Raw genomic sequence first — 21,484 nt, forward strand, 5'->3', positions numbered from 1 at the left:
CGGTCGCCACTTTCTTCGTGTCGCGTGTTTTAGTCTCCGTCTGGACTGATGCAAGAGTTTCCGTTCGGGCGGGACGTTAATCTGCGCGATGACGACGTATCTTGCGATACGTACACATATTTCGATGAACAGATATCGATCGCCCGAACTCTAATGATCACCGTCGTCGCAATGCAGACGGCGCGGCGCGGCGGCCGCATTGTACATGTAAATAATCGCAATTTGTATAGAGCAGATAATAATAACAATAATAATAATGACGAATAATGAGCAAAAGAGTAACAATATTAATCATTAATGCCGATAGCGTAGTAGGAATTTTCTTCTCTTCGGATGTATTCAAGCGTAAATAAAAAAAAGAAACTTAGGTAGGAAAATGGCGGCATCGTTCGTGGCACGTTGCCTTTTTTTCTCTGTCATCTTTATTATACTTGCCGTCTTGCGGAGGAAGAGATAAAAAAAAATGTTTGCTTGTAACAAATCAGGCGCGAGTAAACTGAGACATAATAATTAGCGTTGAAATCATACGAAATGATAATAGAATCGCGAAAATAATAGAATTCACGTCGCGTTTTATACAAGAGATGAGCAACCGTAGCGCGTCCGATTACTCGCGAGGATCGATTTACGATAGACATCAGGTGTAAATTTCTTTGACGAAGTACTACACTTGCTGTGAAGAAAGGGAGAGAGAAATGCAGAATAAGACAAATTAGAAACGAATCGACTGCACTGTTGAAGCTGCACAGGAACAAGAGGAAAATGGACGTTAACATCGATTAAGGAAGGTCTGTATTCCCGCTTTCTGCAGTTCATGTCTTTCTGCAGCTGATGTCTTTAATTCCCGTCAATTACTATCTTATTTTGTTTATTATGCTATGGGAAGGGCTACGAGATTTTCATTATTGATTATATCGTAAAAAATTGTTCTAAATACAGAAACAAACATTAACCCTACAATCAGTTACATACACACATTTATGATTAATTACACGTATTTCATTTTCTTATGTATAAAACGTTCCACATTTCTGTTGAGTCCAAAAATATTTGAGAACATTCTTTCTGATAAATCAAATTTTTTTAAATGTTTATTTACAGAGTGACAAAGTTTGGTCAAAAAATTTTATGGTTATTCGCTGGTAAATTCTATCTCTCCCCATAAAATTTTTTCTACATTTTTTAATTTTTAAATATGAAAGAAAGAAAAAGAACTTTACTTTTGACTCTAACAAGTAAACCTACTTTTGCGTAACTCGTCGATTTTATTGAAACTTTGTACATTTGTAGATTAGGCAAAAATAATAAACACGTCTTTTTTTTATCGGCAATGGTCAACATTAAAGGAGTGAAATCGATCCCCAAAGTTGAGGGTATTGGGGAATCATCACGATGTTTCACATAAAAATAGTGTACCGATCAACACGAAATCATTACAAAATGTTTTTTATGTTAGATAGTTTACATATCCGACTAATTTGGTTTTTGTTTCATTAAAATTTGAGAATAATTTCTTCTGTTATATTCAAAAAATTACAAAAACAAGCCTTTTTGGGAGATGTTTTATCTTTCGCAACAAGGATGCATGGAAAGTCGGACGTGTAAACTTTACTATCTAATATAAAAAACATTTTGTAATGATTTCGTGTTGATCGGTAAATTATTTTTATGTGAAACACCATGATGATTTCCTAATAGCCTCAACTTTAGAGGTCGATTTCACCCCTTTAATGTTGATCATTACCGATAAAAAAAATACGTGTCTATTATTTTTGCCAACTCTAGAAATGTATAAAGTTTTAATAAAATCAGCGAGTCACGCAAAGGTAGGTTTACTTGTAAATAAATTTTTTATTGTTATATAAAATATTGAAGATGTGTTAAATCACTTTGGAATATTTTTTATTGAATAATTTGTTTTGTTCATTATTCCGTCGTTTTTTATTTAACTTTAATATTCCATTTTTAATAATATTGGACAATGTTTCTTATATAGGAGGCTTTTCTATGTTTCTCATCTATATTAAAAAATTTTTTTTCTAATAAAATAATCATAAATACTTTGTATGAAATAATAATAACAATAGCAATATTAAAGAACTACACATTTCGTTTATAATAACTGTATTTTCCCTATCTTTCTTGTAAAGAAGGAAAAAATAAAAGTTATAATTTTTTCAAAATTTAAAATATTTTTCCTATTTATTAATCAGAAACGATGCGATATTCTAAGCTCTAAAATATTTTTAAAAATTTATTAATGTAAAATATTGCTGTTTATGTGATAACAGAATTTGTAATCCTGTTTTGCCTTTTCCGAATAAATTTTGGATGCGCCCATATAACCCTATGCTGGGTAAATACATCAAGGAACTAAAAGAGCCAAATGCTTGATTTTCGTGCTAATTACCATTAATATATATATATATATATATATATATACAAACGTTTCAATTCCCGTATTGGATTGTTTTCAGTGTCATCTTCAGCTTGATCAACACTTGCAGTTATGATCAATTAAGTTCTGGAAAGATTGATGATAACAATAAAAAAGAGAAACATGTGATAAAAAAGAGAAAAATAAGAAATGATGTTAGAGAGAGGGGAAGGAGGGAGGGAGAGGGGATGAGAGAGACAGAGAGTTTAATATTTAAAAAATGACGTTCCGACTTCTACCCAATATTAGGACGAAAATATAAGTTCGTGTGAGTGTGTTGATCAGTGAAATATATGTATAACAGTTTAAATGACGGACTTAGAATTTGGTAACAATATAATGCTATGACAACCTAGAAGAGAAAGGTACCAGGAAAGAATGAGCAAGAAAAGGAAGAGAAAAACAATGATTCGGCGTCACTCTGTTTATTAAAATGTTTTTGCTTTCTTATGTTGTGGACCATCTTCGAAATTAATCGTTTGTTAGAAAAGGAAAGAAATTCAAACGGGCAAAGGTATGTTGAATTGTATAGTAGCTCATAATGATGTAATATACCAAATCTCTTGTCGAAATTATGATGTTAGTTACGTTGGTCACACCAAATGACAATTTAAGACTCTATGCATTTAGAAACATACGGTGGACATAAAAAAGAAAAGTGGCTCTTCCTCTGTCATTTTCAAGCACCACATTTCAATTATTTATAATTTCAACTAGGGGACGACATAAAAATGTTAGACAATGAGCCTAGCTATAACAAAAGATTAATTTCAATGATGTTCTGCATAAGGAAGCAAAAACGTAGTCTTAAAAAACAGAGTGATTCCGAATTGTTGTCGGAAACATATCATTCTCAACCAATTATTTTCCGTTTAATCATTGTTTTTCTCTTCCCTTACGACTTTCCCCTTTAGATTGTCGTAGCACCTTACTGTTATGAAATTCTAATATCAGGTAGACGTCAGAACATTTTTTTTGTATTAAACTGACATTCCTCTTTTTTTCATTGTTTCCTCTTTTATTATTACCATCAATCTTTCCAGAACTTAAGTAATCATAATTGCTAGTAAGTGCGGACGATGCATTTATTTCTATCACCATACAATTGGAAAGTATCAATGTGTAATATATTTTCAATATGATTACAATGTCAAATACATTTGACACTGTATATGAATCTATATATGAATTTTATTTTCAACAACGATTGAATTTGTATGTATATTTGTTTCTTTAAATTTGTAATGTCATTAGCGCAACACTAAAGATGATCCAACACGGGTATCGAAACATTTGTCAAATTTTATATGAATACATTAATGATAATTAGTAAAAGGCGTTTGGCTCTCTTAGCTCCTTGATATTTATTAAACTTCATTCTTCTAAGTTTTTTTATATTTTGTTATATTTTAATTTTTTACATTTTTTCTTGAGTAACACATTATCTTGGGTAACTTATATTTGATTTAAAAAAAATAAGTTTTTAAAAATGTTATAACGTCTTATTAAAAACAGAAAACAATAATTAACAAAATAGTCGTCTTTAATTTTGCTATAATCTTCGACAATAACCATTCACAAGCTTTCCACGGATAAATTTTTTTAGACGGACAGATAGGGCAGTTTTCAATTGATGATAAACTTTTGGTGCAAATATGGACAATCAAAATAGATCGCATAGAGAAATCTATCGTTACAAGTAGCAAGATCCATTTTGGCGTAGTGCAACAAAATAAAAATATTTTCCAACAATAATTATCAAAAAAAAAATGATCTGCAAACTCTTTAAATTTGAATCCCATGAATTTCTCTATTTAATTTCAAAACTTAACAGACATAAAACTTTTGGCCGAACTTTTGTCATTTTGTAAACTTTAATAGTCTTTTCAATTCTCAAAATTAAACATAAAAATCTATATTCTATCAGGGATAATTCAAAATTAATTAAAGAATTTGTAGATAATGGGCGAGATAAAATACTTGAGACATTATGTATATATAATATTTAAGATAAGATGATTAAAAACGTATAATAGAAAATCAGAGTTATTTATTAGAATTACATTATATCCTAACTGTTTGTCACAATTCAACTTTACAATCGGAAATCTACGTATTGCGAGAGTCAGCTTCTGTTCAGTTGCAATTTCTGCTAGATGTATATTACAATTACATATTTATGCATTATTTTTTATGCAGGCTACTACAACGTGCATTACTTGTGCCGGCAACGAGCAAGATCCAATTTCTTTCAGGTGCTCCACGACACGATAGAGTGATAAGTAAACAATTGTAATGTGTAGTGTAATAATAATGGACAGAGGTATCGAGAGCACACAAGCAAGTCAAGTTTGAGAGACAGAATGGAAAGTAGATGAAGAGAGCGAGGGAGAAAGAAATACAATGATAATAGAGAGATTTAGGGGAGAAAATCGGGAAAGGGAGAATGCTTTATAATAGATTATATTTAAACTTTTATTGATCTCTGTTAATGCCGAGTATAGAAGAAGATCATGATCATGATTTGCCTCGCTGTATTGGGCGTTGTCGTCGCTACCACCATCGGTGGATACTTCGGACTGTGAACGCCAAAATCAGGTATGTTCCAGGATGCGTGACATTTAACTTTGTATTGAGAATGTCTAGATAACGATAAGAATTGTATCGCAGGTGATTTTTAGTGATAGATCTTTAGATTGATTTATTAATATTTAATGATATGTCTATTTTTAAAAGCAAAAGTTCTTGAAATTCACTTTTTTATTGCATTTTACCATTTCAAGTAACTAATTATCTCTAATAATAACATTAAATGATACATTGCCGTTCTAGTATTAAATCAATACGATTTCTATGTCGATAATTTTCCAGCCACTATACGAATTTGGACAATTTTTTTTTTTGTTCAGAAAAGTTCAAAGACAGCAGCATCGTGTACCTAATTCCGAATCGCCGGCAGCGTCAGCATTCACTCATCACTTCGATATGTGAAACTGATTGCCATCGGACAAAAGGAGTTCGTCATTGTCGAAGGTGCCATTATCAGCGTACTTCTGTCGTAACACTTATCATCGCTAAAGCCTTCAGTCTATTATGTGCGCTCTCCAGTTCGACACGAAGAAAACCAAAGAGATAAAGAATCAACGCTGTCACTGTCATTATCATCATTGACGTTATCATCATTTTTATCGTTGTCATTGTTATCGGCGTCATCGTCGTTGTCATCATCATCATTATCATCATCAGCAGCCTCATCATCATCATCAGCAGCATCATCATCATCAGCATCTTCATCAGCATCATCATCATCGTCACTGCATTTATGTCATCTTCGTCTCAAAAGTCTTTTCTGATAGTTAATGCGCTAGTCACGTTTAATTGAAAAAACGAAAAGAGGAGAGAGGGAAAACAATTATCTCTCGTTTTTCTATTCAAATATATTAATTCGAATATTTTCCGATAGATCCGTTTTTAGCAGTCAGTTCCAGATCCGTATCCTCCCCTGCCCTTTACTCATCCTGCTCTTTATAATGAAGCTTCGGAGTGTAAACTCTTTTGATGCGTGCGTCTTGATCAGTCTTTTTTCCTCCCTTTCCTGCATCCTCTTGCCTGTTCTCTTCTCACGGGTCACGCGGCAAAGATAACAGACGACAAGTCTCGCATATGGAATGGGATTGAGAAAACCGAGAAATGCTCTCGTCTCTCTAGAACGCGACTAAAACTATTGATCGAAGTTATGTACGCATCATCGGTGCGACATTCCCGATCAACGCTCAGAACAACGTCGTTCTATCGTCGACAGGACGACCATTGACATGAGGACACTGCCGGTGTTTCTCCCCTTCTCTTTCCTCGCGCACATGAACATTCCTGTCAAATACCACGAGGTGTCATTATAATACGCATTGCACGTCGGAAACCGACAATCCGTGCGATACGATCTTCATGAATGGCGTCCGCTTCGTTGCCCGATCCGAGCCCGACACCTAATGATGCTTCTAAACACGAAGATGATAAACAACCCGCGGTTACCATTTTCTTCGTCATGAGAATAACGACGACAAGTGCACGGTGCTGTTCGCGAAACTACTTTTTCTGACTGTGATTTGCACATCAAAAATCTCGGACGAACTACTCCGAAGTCACATTCTGAAAATGCGTCCCACCCACCGATCCGATCTGTATGTTCGCTTATATTTACGAGAGATAAACCGCTGACTAAAAATTTGTACGCCAAATTTGCATCGTCCAGATAGTTTGTAACTCTTGTTAGTAAATCCTCTCACGATGGTACACTAGATAAATAGTGCTAATTGATATTAGTAATTATATATGAATTGATACTCACGATAATTTTTAGCGATTTCTACGATACACTTTGTGCGGAGACTGTTCCAAGTATTGAACAAAGTTCGCGACTCTTTCTCTCCGAGATCGAAGAGTTAAAATATTTAGCGATTCAATCATGTTTATCGAGAATTCAATGGATATTACTTAAGTGAAAGAATTAACAGCAGCTAAGTAATGCTCGTAAAGTTCTACTACCTCGATCAGCGGTTTAACCCTCGGCTATACATATCACGCCAGTTTTGAGTAACGTTTTCGACATCTCTACACTACACCTCTCTGTATCCGAATGATCGCGAGGAATCAGCTGAGTGATGTTTCTTCTTCGCGGAAAATAGTATGTCGAATACGGATCTTGAAGATCAAATTTAAGAAATGCGTAACTTAGAATAGATTGTGCGGCTGATATTGATTAGCTATGATTTGTCAAGTTCTCTCTTTTTACGCGCATAAAAGACAGCAAGGCATTTAACAGTATACTCGTATAGTTAGATCAGAGGACCTAACTTCGTATAAATTTAACTGAGCAATCCTCTTGAACTTCGTATACTTGCTGTTAGTTAATCAATACTGTTAGCACAATCAGCTCTCGTCTAATTTACGATGATAAGGGCATCGACGTGAGCAATGTGATTTTTATAACGGGTATTTTAATCAGTAAAAAATGTGCACACTCACTGTGTCTTGTTTGTTCTAACGATAGCTCACTCGAGGTATTTCGACCAATAGGTGTTCAGTAAGAGAAACAATCAATTCTTCCAGTATTTCTATTTAGCTGTAATTAGCGCGATATTAATTGCGATATAGCGAGGTGTAGACGAAGCGATCGTGTCTTTCTACGTAAGCATAATGCGACGTCGTTTCAGAATGTGACCGGCAGAAGCGACGATAAATGCTTAGGCACGCCACAGATATTAAAATAGACTTAATTGCGATATATACGATATATACGAGATACATAAACAAATTGGTTTTTGCTATAGACATTTAATTTGGCCAATGTTTCCTTTATTTAACTAACAGTTGACAGTTTTGCGGTCTTCGATTTCGTGTTGAATAGTACGGCACCATTAGGTGTTGGGTACGATGACTACCAATCCTCAACCATAATTTTCATTTTGGACGAGAATTGTTTTGTGTCTTCTTTAATCTCGGCAGACTCTACTAACTTCTTTGTCATCTCGCTAGTCACGAAAACCCACAGAAAGATTGCAGAAATATTTCATTGCAACATTGTAACATTATAAAAATGATATAAAATGTTGCTGCAATGTTAACTAGATATTAACATTACAGTAACGGTCAAATTTTTCTCTCTTAAAAATGTTGTAATATAATATTGCAGCAATATTATACAATGTAATATATATTTATTAATATTTTGTAATAATAATTAAAAAATTTTTAATTTGAATGAACAATCTAGGATATGTATACGAGTATCACAAACTAAGAAAATTATCGTGTATAAATGAATTTGCAATGTGCTATTAATAATGTATTATATATTATAATAATGTATTATGGTAATGTATATTACATATAATATATACTATTATATAAAACATGTACTGTAATACGCGTTATTACATTATTAATAGCGCAATTGCAAATTTGTATATATATATATATGTATGTTTTTCTAATTTTTGACATTTGTATACATGTCCCACAAATTGTTCATAATTTAAATAATGTAATTTTTAGAGTTTCTTAGAATTTCATTAAACTATAATATTAAAAATTTGCTGTGAATACAAAATTATAAGATTAAATTGTATTTTGATTCGATAAATTTTTGTAATTGTAAAAATTGTTACTATCAATCATTTTCAATGATAGTTACACGTGATTAATCACGATAATCTCGTTTAAATGTAATTTTATACAAGAATCTTGTATAAAATAAAACTTGCTTATAAGTTTCATAAATCAGAAAATGTACATGCATGTGCACAAATTTTTATATATAAAATTTTAACATTTTCACAATGTGTTTAAAATATTGTTGCAACGTTATTAGAATCGTATTGCATATCTATATTTTAACAATGTTTCTGAAACAAATTGCAATATGTAAGATTGCAACGTAGCTGCAAGGTTCAGTGTCGTATACGTCATGCCGGAATATGTCGTATGGCAGCGCGAACGATTGATTTGATTTTGAGTTATATTTACAATTGGTAGAAACTGGCAGTTTCACACATTCGTTACTTTTATTTTATTATAGTTTTATTTTTCTATACGATTTAGCACATCCTGAATCCTGAAGCCATTTTTGCGCACCTCTAAATGACTCTACCTTTCATCGTTTTCCGAGATCAATCAGAGCGCGTGCATAAGAAACGATTACACTTGCAATCATAATTGTAAATTTTGCTGTGCACGAGATTTTTCTTAAATTCTCTTTATTGAATTGTATGCATGTGTTCTCGAAACTGACCACGCGAAAGGTGTATCAACTTTGAAACGATTAACCCCAATATGGACAAAGTAACGGAGGGCATGATAAGTACAGACAACAAAAGATAATTGCGTGAGAATGAAAGAACGTGCGAGTGCGTGTACGTGTGTGTACGTATACATGAGAAGCAGAGAGAAGGAGCCATTAAGCTGCAGCAATAATATAATTATAGGTGTTATGGAAAAAAAATAATTAAAAGATAATCCTGTTGACGGAATGAGAAAGAATGAACGGTATTGTATGTACACGGATATGTATACATATACATATTTAAAAAAAAAGATATATATATATATATATATATATATATATATATATATATATATAAATATATATATATATATAAATAAATAGATAGATAGATAGATAGATAGACAGAGGTGTCATGAGGAGTGGAGAAAGAAAATACTATTAATAACAATTATTATTGGCAACGCCTATATACGCTCCTTGACAGATTAATGTATCGGACGAAGAGCTGGCGGCGTTAATGTTAATGTTTTGTTGAGTATATTACAATTATTACGAATGTTGAGGTGCATACATTCTACAGAAGATTGTGGGTTAATGTTTAAACGAAAGGGGAAAACGAGAGAAAGAAAAAGAAAAAATGATATAACGGTGAACGATCACGATTTGTGCACCGCGTGCGTTGCTGTAATAACTAATATTAAATAATAATAACGATGATTAAGAAGATATATTAAGATCACACCTTGCATTGTACAGAAAGCATAATAATTGTTAGTATAGGTAGAACAAATCTTACGATCTACTATCTAATTATAATTCAGTACGATTAAAATGGCTAAGATTCAATCGCGTAATCCCTCTGTCACGAGTTATCACGCGGTCGTCGATAGGTACATCACTCTCTAATATTTATTATCTGGCTGATCAATGGATTTTGTTGAAGAAAGGATGCTTTATCTATGTTTTCGAAAGACTTCACATTAAAGTCACCGCATGTACATTGCCATAACACCTTACGCGAGAACCTTCGTTACGTTTTACGACTACGTATCGACGTAACAGAAGGTTTCCGCGTAAGGCGCTGCAGCAATGTACGTGCAGTGGCCTTTATTTAAAAGAAAAGGAAGAAAGATAATTTCGGTTATCGAAGAAAAGATAAAAAAGAATAAAAGAATCACGCGGGCAGAAAAGGGTCTTCTTTTTCTTAATAAATGGTTATAACATTAATGTTATAATTTCATACTCTACAATATAATTATTACGACACATATTACATTTATATTGTTAAGTATATAATTAGAATATTGATGTTATATCACTGTTAATTGATGTTTATACCGAGATCTTGTTAAACTATATATCCATTTTTCGGCCGTGTATTCATATTTTGTCTCCTGATGCTCCATCGAGTCGCCTAATTAAACATGAATGATTCCTCGAAACGCAAACGCAAGCGTTTCTCTTTTTGTCAATGTCCAATCTATATCAATCTTTCGCAAAGTCTTTGCATGAGATCACCTTATTTTCTCAAATCAATCGATTTCCGTAACAGATTGTTGCGTTGTGACGAGTCTGTCCGAATCCAATATATCCGCTCTCACAAAAATTCAACGCAGCCTCAGATCTCGTAACTTTAGCTTTATAGCGAAACTCCTCGTGGTAGGAATTGAGAGAAAGAAAACCTATCGTCGTCAATTTCTTATCGCTAGCTAGATAGATAGAGAGAAAGAAAGAGAGAGAGAGAAAAAGAAAAATTCTATAAGAATAACGTTGTCAGTGCACAACATCTGATGATATTATTAAACGAATTTGGCCTAAAAATTTAGGGAACGTCACGTCTCCTCATTACTATTAATCGACGTTCATCCTCGTCTCATCCGGGACCGTTCTAATCTCCTCAGAGCTAAGGATGTCTATTAATCTCGTTGTTTTTAATCTTTCTGCACAACTAGGCGCTTTCGATCTTCTCATTTTAGCATTCGGAATTCTTTTCATGCTCGCAATTTCATCATCACGTCACTATCGTCAGTTAAGATACGAGAAAGTATTTTCTTCTTTTTATCTTACTTAAAAAGCAACGAACCGAAGTAACGTTCGTGGCTCTGTCATTAGTCAATCGCATATCGGTGAGTTTTAACATCTTAAGCATAACGCGAACATTTCCTTCGCAAACATCTCATTAGGTAACTAATTGCGGAAGTTGACACGTCTTCCTTGAGAATAGTTTTTTCAGGCGCATGTAAGACATCGTAGTAATTTAAAGCGCAGCAAACGTGTCAAGAGGGACGAACAATGAGAAACATAACGAATGACAAATCCAGTCATACAATTTCTGTAAATTATATTTATTCATCGTGATTATTTTGAATACATACTGCAGGAGTTCGAATAGAAAAAGAGAGAGAGAGAGAGAGAGAGAAAGAAAGAAAAAAGAAAGGATGTCGTTTAATCATTAAGTCTAACGCTATCTCATTGCATTTGTACGTAGAATAGGATAGAAAAGAAAGATTGTGCGGAATGATTTACGTAGGAATCTTCGAACGCGCGATTTATTTCCGCGAACATATAGATATACGCGGAAGAGGGAGAAGAAGGAAAAGAAGAAATAAACGTATGCGAACAGGAAGGATCGATCTGGTATTCGTAAACATGTGAATCGATGTGTCATGTTGGTGCAATTATTATTAAATACGAGAGGCTACTTCAATAACCTTATGAGTGTCAATTCCAATTTCAAGCGTAAATTGTAATTTCATGAGAGTCTTAAGAGAAAAGAACGAAAAAAGGGGGAAAAAGCAAGAGAGCGGGAGAGAGATGTGACGGAAGAATCTTAAATGGTTTAAAATAAAAAGTAAGAATCGCACGCGCATATCGCGCGTGGTAAAGTGAGATTATTGATAACCTTAATTTATCGAAACTGATAAAAAATATTAGGAGTAAAAGAGAGCGTGTGTGTTTGAGAGAGAGAGAGAGAGAGAGAGAGAGAGAATGTGTGCGCGAGAACAAATGAGAGAATATGTTAAACTAAAAAAATAAAAAAAGGTAAAAAAAAAGACTAAAGAAACTAAATCGTAGCATGTGCAGGAGTAACAGAGATAATGGATACTTTTTATTGTAGGTATTTCATATAGAGATTCACATGAGATTCGTAAACATAATAAAAAAAAGAGCGTACACTATATTAACAGGAATACTCACTGAAAGAGGAACTTTAAGATCAACGGTGTTTCTTCTGCCTATACATATATCCGACATCTCGCGAGCGCGCTGTGTAATTTCTCTCCGCGTATAAGAAACTTAAAATGCTAAATGAAAAGTCGCAAAAAAGAATATAAAAAAGACAGCAGACATGTCAATATAAATCTGGTATCTTGCGTTCTTGTCTCTGACTAATGATAAACTATTACTATTATTATCATCATTAACACTGTACAAAGTCGGCAATAATTTTAAGAGACTCACCTCTGATACACCTCGTCTTATGTAACCGTTCGTTCGAGTACGAACGAGGTGGAAGAACTCTATCTCATTGGCTCCAAGGGAGCTTTTCTTTCTGGTTTTACAACCAGAAAGGGCTAAATTTTACGAGTTGGAGAGAATGAGGCCAACATTCAGGCAATGAAAACATCCAAAAAATATCCGAGAAATGTTTGATCTGTGAATGGTTATGACTCGTTGATATTGGTTTTATTATACAGCGCTTACACAATTATTGTGAAAGTGACAAAAAAATATGACTTAAAACAATAAAAAAAATAACAATTAGAACGAATTAAAAAAACACAATAAATATTAAAAGGCTAATTAAAGAGAATGTCTAAAAGCTTCAATTACAAGTTTTACGAGAAATGTATTAATGCGGAAAAAGAAAATAGGCAGTTATATTTCAAAATATTATTTTATCAGTTGATCGAAGCTTTAATTAATTTCTCTGTGAAACTGTTAATAATTGTTGAGCTTTGCTGAATGTTGCGCAATTATTGAACGTGCATAGCTTTTTGCTTCTATTGAACGGCAATCCCAATTGTCATCTTAAAAACATTTACATTTAAAATTTCAATATTTGATAATTTGATAGAAAATGTAAATGGTTATTTTTTTACTTAAATCATATATTTATTGTGTTCTAATTTAAAATAAATATTTTTTTCATTAGCATGATCATTCGCAGATTAAATTACTTAATCTACAAACATTGTTCTTGTCAAGTTTTTTTGTTTCGTTAAATTCATTTTAAAATTTCGTCAACGTTGGTTGATTTTGATCGTATTTCAAAGCAATTATCTGTTTTTCTATCATTAGATCTAAGAAGAGACAATGATCGATTATATTATGATTTAGAATCAACCGATATTGATGAAATCAAGCAGCGAAGACATTTCTCGGACTTTCGCGTTGTTCGAATGTGACGATTAATTTTGCATTAGAGATAATACGTGATCAAATAAATATGCCCTTTCGACGTGCAATCAAGCACAAAGAAAAATCCTTTTACGATTGTAGCAATAGGCCTCTTATAGTCATGCGTCCGGCTAAGAAATCTAGCTGCCTTCGAGAACATCACTCCAAAACTGTAATTTCATGTCGCTGGCCGTACAAAAAATTCGCTTATAGCTTTCGCAGTACAATTTTTGCTATAAATCAATATTAATAGTATTATCGTTACAGCTCTCATCATTTCGGACTGTGTATATCACTCTGACAACTTCCAGACTCGGCTGGCGAAAAAAAATTTATCACGAAATCTGGTGTATCGAATGCAGTTAGAAACTGAAATTCGGATTGCACTATGAAAAGTAATACAAATAAAATAAAAACGCGTTTATTCTCTCGACCAACGGGACTCGAAGCAGCGGCTCGTGTTAGGAAGAAGCAGCTCTCGGCCTCGAGATTGCGATCTCATCACGGTGGCATGCAAGCTCGGATATTTAAGATAATTAAGAGATTTTATCTAAATGACATTTGAAAACTTAGACTCTGCCTAAAAAAAAAGTAAAGCATCTGAAGAATTGGGACATTTAGAAATAAAACAATTGAAAAAAAATTAAGCGTTCAAGAATCTTAATGTCTGAAAAATTATGATACATAATAAGACGCATCTAAAAGATTGGAAAATTAATAGTTTGAATTAATAATCTGATTAGGCCATTCTGAATACAAAGGTATCTGAAAAATTACGATATTCCACATTAAGTATTTGAGGCATTTGAAGTATCTGATTGATGACCGATTTTTCACAAGTCCCAGTTCGGTAAGATGCAACTTCCGTTCCTTCCAGCGCGAATCGCAAGCTTCCGCTCGTGCCGCACTCAAAAAACATCAATGATGTAAGAATAACGATTCTCGATAATCACACACTCATCCATAAAAGCGGAAAAAAGAAAGAGAAAGGAGGAGAAAAGTCAAGCGTTCACTGTACAATTATATATTCTTTTACGTTATAACGGTTTACAATTGAGTAGTCTGGTAGCATATTTTGCATTACCGATAACAACAGTAGCGTGTCACTCGTCTTAACTCCTAATTTTATATATCATTGGAGATAAGTAATTCGCAAGAATAAAGATTATAACCAGCACTGCAATGAAGTTACTATACATCTGTAGATAAGCGATGCGCAAGGAGAATTAAAAAAAAACCGACACGATGTTCAATGTATTTAATGATCTTCTTCGAAGGGTGAAGAATATATGAATATATGAGGAATAAAAGAAAAAAAGAGAGAGCGGCTTGATTTCTTCCTCAACATCTCCTCCATCCTTTAAGAATGTAAAATGTATCATAATGAACAAAAATAATGGTTAAAAATAGGACTTTATTTTTGTATTCACATACGATTTATTGTAATATTTTGTAAAGCTCAATGTACAAGCTATATAGGAAGCAAACTTATTTGTTATTAAACAATTTTGAAATCATAAATAAATGAACTTTACGCTGATTAAACACTATATATAATAAAAAATGGGCGATAATTAGATGCGTTTAATAAATAATATGTACAAAATATGAACGTAAATTGTAAGTAAATGAAAAAGATTACGTTATTTATCGTTATATACATTCGTTTACATATTAGGACAAAGCGTGGAATCATTTTCATCTGTCACTATGTTCGATCGATTCAGCAGCCCATCCTCAAACTGACCATCGGTAGGAATCTTTTCTGGGCCGCGAAGAGCCCTTTTCCGTATAAAGTGGCTCACCACAGTAGGATTTACATGAGACATGGTCAATTTACATCCCCAGGATAGAAGCGCCAAGGGCTGCACAAATAGGATAAAGGTATTTGAAGTAGTATTTTTATTTAAACTTTTAAAAATAGTGTAATCAAGGACTCGGATTAAAAAAATACTTCGTTTCAGTTATAATTATGGTTTAATAAAAAATGGAATAATTGTTTCTTGTTTCTGTTTCTTAACTAATAAATAAAATTTTTTGAACCGTTTAAGCTTTTAATAAACAATGTAAATTTGTATATTTCTATTTTAATAAGAATGCATCGACCGCTATGTGAAAACACAAATAATTGACAAACTTAAACGGCCCTGTGAACTGGACACGTATTACGGAATTCTTCGAAATGTATTCCGATCGGAATTATTCCGTTTTCCCTAGAAAATGCAATAGAAATTTAGGGAATAATTGAATAATTCCAATCAGAATTCATTTCGAACAGTTTCATAATACGTACCCTGATCGGGCTTATAATGAAAAGCCTGCATTAATTAAATTTTATAATTTTACAAAAAATATAGATACAAAAAATATAATAATAGAGGTTGCTTTCCATTTAGGGCCACTTGCACCAACGCCGATTAACTTAGGCCCGGTTTTTCATTATCCGGTTAACTTATGGTTAAACTTAACTTGATGTTTTATCCAATGTGCTTCACTTATGGTATCATCATGAGTGAAGCTCATTGGATAAAACATCAGGTTAAGTTTAACCACAAGTTAACCAGATAATAAAAAATCGGACCTTAATGACATAAGTCAACATAAACATTCTATCTTTTTTTGGTATTCAACGAATAACAAAGATAGAACGATGCTTATGTCAACTTGTCACTAAATGGAAAGCATTAAATTATAGAATAAGAATTGAAACAAATCAAAAAAATTTTATCGGTCTGGTTATAATTTCAGTGTTATAAACTTCGTCGAATTTTTTAGTACGGTTTAAAATATTGGTTCGACTAAAGAAAAAGTTATGGAAGATATTGGTTCCAGTTCTGGTTCAGTTCGAATTTCTGAGTGTAATAAAAGTTCTAATAATTCTAATCGTTATTAATATAAATAAGTTGGAATATCTAATAAAAATTGTATGTTAAAATGAACTATTAATACAATTTTATACTTACTCGGTCTTCATCCAGATAACTATATGGTGTGATAACGTGTCGCCAAAGACATTTACTAACAATATTTCTCAAATTTTCTACTTCTAGTGGATTTGCGCATGGGTGATACAACATGACAATCGCACCATGCTGTTAACAATAAGATAACTAATGTAAATAATTTTGATATTAAAATAAAATATAATACGATATGTTGATGTTATGATTACCTCGAGATTATGCAGCCATCTCTGTTTAGGTACGTACTTGTATTCTCCATAAACTGGCCACAAAGGCCTATGTGGACCACTGTAAACAACATATAAATAATATTAAGGATTAATAAATTTTTTAGTGTTCTAAGATGTTTATATCGTCTGTAGTAAAATGCTAATCTGACATCAATATTCCTCGTGATGTATTTAAATTCGTCAGGAATTCTATTTTTGAAGGAAACAATGACTACTAAGAGTTTGGACACACTTGTCGCGGCAGCACGCGGCAATGCGACAGTAGAATACACAACTTTAAATGGGAAACCACACACGATACACGATGTTACGCTGTCACGCGACAATCGAATACACAACTTTCTTATGAAGACAACACACGGTGCCACATTGTCACGCGGCTTAGAGCAGTTCGTGTTGCTTTTCTTTGTATCAAAATAAATTTTACATAGAAAAATTTATATGTGAATAAACTATATAGAAAATCGTCCTGCACGTTGTAATATGAAAAATGCAGAGTATAGTGATTGTACATTAAAAATTAAAATGTGAGAGAGTTACTAAATATATTTATTCATAGTGAAGGATAAATTTACTATTTACATCTCTTTTACATTCTTATATAAGAATCAAATAGATGCTACCGTTTTTATTTCGAAACCACGGCTTGTTTTAATTTTGCGGAAATAAGTACAGCCGCGTGGCGTGTCGCCAAGCAATCCACCTGTCGCGCTGCCACGTGTCGTCACGACAAGCGTGTCGTAGGATTCTTAGTAAAAATACGTCCAAAAAGAAGAATATGGAATATATTTAATTTTAATGTATCGGTTACTTATTTTGATAATTAAATAACTGCGCATCAATTTCTATGCAAACTCACATAACCCTTTTATATATTTCTTTTTTTATTGAAAAGTTATAAACATTCAAAGATATAATAAATTTTTTTTCATTCTTCTGCAAAAATGGAGGCTTCCATTCGTCAAACTAATGACTATCGAATTCTTTCAAATATTCCTCAATTATTTATTATAATTGATCAAAATTTTTGAAAGTCTATAACCTTTTAATAAAGAATTTTTGGACATACATTTATATGATCCTTTTCATCTACTCGACTTCATTAATACGTACAAATACATACCCTGACTTTTCTAGATACTCTCTATGTATCCAGAAAATATATGTAATAAAGCAATAGAATCTTAAGCATTATTCTTTACACTTCTGTACATATTTACTTAAGTAGTTTGATTTAATTATTTTTAATAATAAATTATTAATTATTAAAAATTAAATAATAAAAGAACATTACTTACTAAAGAGGAATGTCATCATCATACTCAATTCTTTGATTCATACATTTATGAACAGCCTAAAAAATACTTTTCTTAAAATTTGCACTACTAAAAGCCAGTAATGATACATTTTTATTATCAATAATTAACATTTAACAGGGATAAGCAAGCCAAATGGGTTGGTAATGCCAAGATAAAAATAAAGAATTTAATAAACAAGTGTAATATTTACAACACAATGACAGATGTTTCGACATTTTACATTAAAGTAATCTTCAGTCCCTTAATGTTACAAAGAATCCCGCACATCTCTTATGGATTTTGGGTCTCGGTCAAATCTTCCCGTATTTTGGGAAATTGTAGTTCCAGGTGTCCTGAGTAAAAGTGTTAATGGGCGCAACCTCCTAAAATTAACAGTTTTCGAGATCTACTTAGAGAAAAAAAACAGTTTTTTTTAATTATTTCAGAAAATATTTATTTTACAAAAAAATGTGTTAAATAAAAAATGAAGCTCGCGATAAGCTCTACAAAAAAGGTCACATGCATATTTTACCTAACTCCAATACTTTAGTCGTTATAATAGAAAAACTGTTTTAAAATGAGCTTTTTTTATTTTCAATACTGCTTTGCATGAAAAGTAAACACTTAGGCGGGGAAGAGGCTTCCACGCAAAGCGAGGTCCACCCCTCTATGATAACCCTATTTCGCATGTTATAAGGTTCATCTAGGTATTTTTTTCAAGTCTGTAGGATCATGTGGGACCGAGAAACAAAAATTATTTATATTGCCCAATGTCCAAAATAATGAAAATTAGCCAAGTTTGACCAGTTATATCTCTCAAACTGATAATTTTACATCTGCAGATCTCGTTTTGCTCCTAAACAAGGAGGAGAGGGTGGACTTCGCTTCGCGTGGAAAAGCGAAGCGAAGTCCACCCTCTCCTCCTTGTTTAGGAGCAAAACAAGATCTCCCCCGCCTAAGTGTTTACTTTTCACACAAAACAGTATTGAAAATAAAAATAAGTGCATTTTAAAACAGTTTTTTTATTATAACAACTAAAGTATTAGAGTTAGGTAAAATATGCATATGACCTTTTTTGTAGAGCTTATCGCGAGCTTCATTTTTTATTTGCCACATTTTTTTGTAAAATAAATATTTTCTGAAATAATTAAGAAAACTGTTTTTTCTTTCTCTAAGTAGATCTCAAAAACTGTTAATTTTAGGAGGTCGCGCCCATTGACACTTAATCAGGACACCTGAAACTACAATTTCCCAAAATATGAGATTTGACCGAGACCCAAAATCCATAAGAGATGTGCGGGGTCCTTTAAAATAATAATGAAATATAATTATATTATCTCTAACACATGCTGCTAGAGAAAATGTAATTGTATTTTGTATTTTAAATGTGTAACATTAAGGGACATTAAAGATAACTTTAATGTGAAAGGTGGGAACGTCTGTTATTATGTTATAAATATTACACTTGTTTAACAAATTTTATATTTCTTTTTTTGGCACTAACCAGCCTCACTTATTTAGCCCTGCTAAATATTAATTAATAGTATCAAGAAGGAGCTTATTGCTTTATTTTTGTAATTAATAATTTTTATTTTACCTTATATGCCTTTGGGATGTTCTCACAATAAATTCTTGGTGTAATCTTACTTGGTTTGATATTATGATCATAACATGTATATGCTGATGGATTATGATCCCAATCGATAGTTAAGTTAGTCTGAAATGTTATTACTATTAAAACAAGTGTTATATTTTGGTAAGAAAGATTTAAATGCGCTTTTCAATTAAGACAATCTATATGGATGACTATAGCAACCTTAGCATCATCACATTCTGGTGAAACATGGCCCATATACATCTCATGGGGAAATTCTATTATGGATTCATATTCATATTGTCGTTGATTCTTTGATAATATTTTAGATAGTGGTTTTGGATTGTCTGGTCTATCAGGCATCCAACGTCCAGTCCAATGCATCTCGGAAGGTATCTCTGTTACAGATTCATATTCATATTGTTGCTGATTCTTTGGCCATACTTTTGGTGGTGGTTTTGGATCGTCTGGTCTGTCAGGCATCCAACGACCATTCCAATTCTCCAACTCGTCTTTAATATTCCTACGTTTCTCCTTGTTGTATTCATTATTATCTAATATATGCAGTAAGTTTTGCAAAACATTCTGCTGCTTTATATTATAATCTAAAAGATAATTGTAACAAAATGATTATAATAATGAAATATTAATTCAGCTTATTGCTTAAAAGACAAATAAAAGTTAATATAATTTTTACAAAAAGATAAATACTACTCTTAAGTATAAGAAAATAATGCATATTTTCAATTAAAAGTTTATAATTAATTCTATTTTTAAGATGAAAACATTTATTTTCAGACCAAAATTAATCAAAATATATACATTAATAGAAAGGCGTACAAAAATATTAAATTATGACAGTTCAATTACTAATTACTTTTAAGGAAGGTTGGTAAAATTCACATTTTAAACATAATACGCTATAATATGTGTATAAAACATGTTTAAAACATTAAAAATATGTATTAAATAAAAAACAATGTTTTTTTTAAAGAAACATGATTTTTATCAATATTGTTTCTAGGTTAAAAATATGAACGTGAAAATATGAAATTATTTGATATTTTATGATACCGTTATATTCATATGTATCGACGAAACTAGCAGTTACAAAAACACAAATCAGGAAACCGAAGACCAGTCGAGACATCGTATTCCGGTCGTACGAGTATGTCAAATTTTAATCACACTGAGCCATTTGCCATTTAACCTTTTAACATTTGTCATGCGCATGGTTCAATTACTACGTTTACATTTACACGGTTTCGATTTACGTCAAAGTTAGACATATATATGCTATGTTACTGGCCAATCATAAGTATTCCTCTGAAGAATGGAAAGATTGTGATTGGCCAGTATTATAACATCGATGTTACAAGGCGTGTTCCCATTTGCTGATTTCCAGTACAGGGGGTCGATCATGAAACTTTTTCTCTAGAGCGGAAACGTGAAAAGTGAAAATCTTTACTATTGAAGTGAATGGAGAAATTTTTCACTTTTCACGTTTCCCCTTTAGGGAAAAAGTTTCATAATCGACCCCCAGGCTGTTTGTTTTCTGTTCCTGAACTCTCTAAATAAGTGTACACTTAAAATGAAATAGATAGATGTTTCAAAGTTAGCGAAAGCAAGAAAGAATGTTCCAGTGCAGTCTAGTGCTGGGGGTCAATCATGTAATTTCACGTGGAACTTTTCACGTTTCACTTTTCACTTTTCACGTTTCACTTTTCACTTTTCATTTTTCATTTTTCACTCATAGAGAGTTCACGTGAATCTTTTC

At 32.4% G+C, this 21,484-nt stretch overlaps 2 protein-coding genes across 2 annotated transcripts in view; one reads left to right on the forward strand and one right to left on the reverse strand.

The window, feature by feature from the left end:
* LOC105203548 (syntaxin-1A) overlaps nucleotides 1–14,213 on the forward strand; it is a 145,975-nt gene extending 131,762 nt beyond the window's left edge. The window contains exons 9-10 of the mRNA XM_026139918.2: nucleotides 4,942–5,035; nucleotides 5,347–14,213. Of these exons, the coding sequence (XP_025995703.1) occupies nucleotides 4,942–5,022 (81 nt within the window). The 3' untranslated portion in view covers nucleotides 5,023–5,035; nucleotides 5,347–14,213. The remainder of the gene's footprint in view (nucleotides 1–4,941; nucleotides 5,036–5,346) is intronic.
* Nucleotides 14,214–15,035: 822 nt separating this feature from the next.
* Nucleotides 15,036–20,972, reverse strand: LOC105203549. Its single transcript, XM_011172360.3, has 7 exons — nucleotides 20,782–20,972; nucleotides 19,930–20,312; nucleotides 19,711–19,830; nucleotides 18,114–18,169; nucleotides 16,795–16,873; nucleotides 16,586–16,714; nucleotides 15,036–15,487 (listed from the first exon to the last, which is right to left on the reverse strand). Exons 1-7 carry the CDS (start codon nucleotides 20,855–20,857, stop codon nucleotides 15,290–15,292), a joined length of 1,041 nt encoding a protein of 346 aa, XP_011170662.1. The 5' UTR covers nucleotides 20,858–20,972; the 3' UTR covers nucleotides 15,036–15,289.
* Nucleotides 20,973–21,484: the final 512 nt, after the last annotated feature.

Source organism: Solenopsis invicta, chromosome 1 (genome assembly GCF_016802725.1).
Source record: "Solenopsis invicta isolate M01_SB chromosome 1, UNIL_Sinv_3.0, whole genome shotgun sequence".
In the NCBI taxonomy this organism is placed as follows: Eukaryota; Metazoa; Arthropoda; class Insecta; order Hymenoptera; family Formicidae; genus Solenopsis; species Solenopsis invicta.

Excerpts from the sequence above, each read along its gene's own strand:
- LOC105203549 (XM_011172360.3), bottom strand. The coding sequence starts at position 20,857 with ATGTCTCGACTGGTCTTCGGTTTCCTGATTTGTGTTTTTGTAACTGCT. Across the intron at positions 19,831-19,929 it reads CAGAATGTGATGATGCTAAG|ACTAACTTAACTATCGATTG; the intron begins GTTGCTATAGTC and ends ATAACATTTCAG. Across the intron at positions 18,170-19,710 it reads ACATCCCAAAGGCATATAAG|GCTGTTCATAAATGTATGAA; the intron begins GTAAAATAAAAA and ends AGTATTTTTTAG.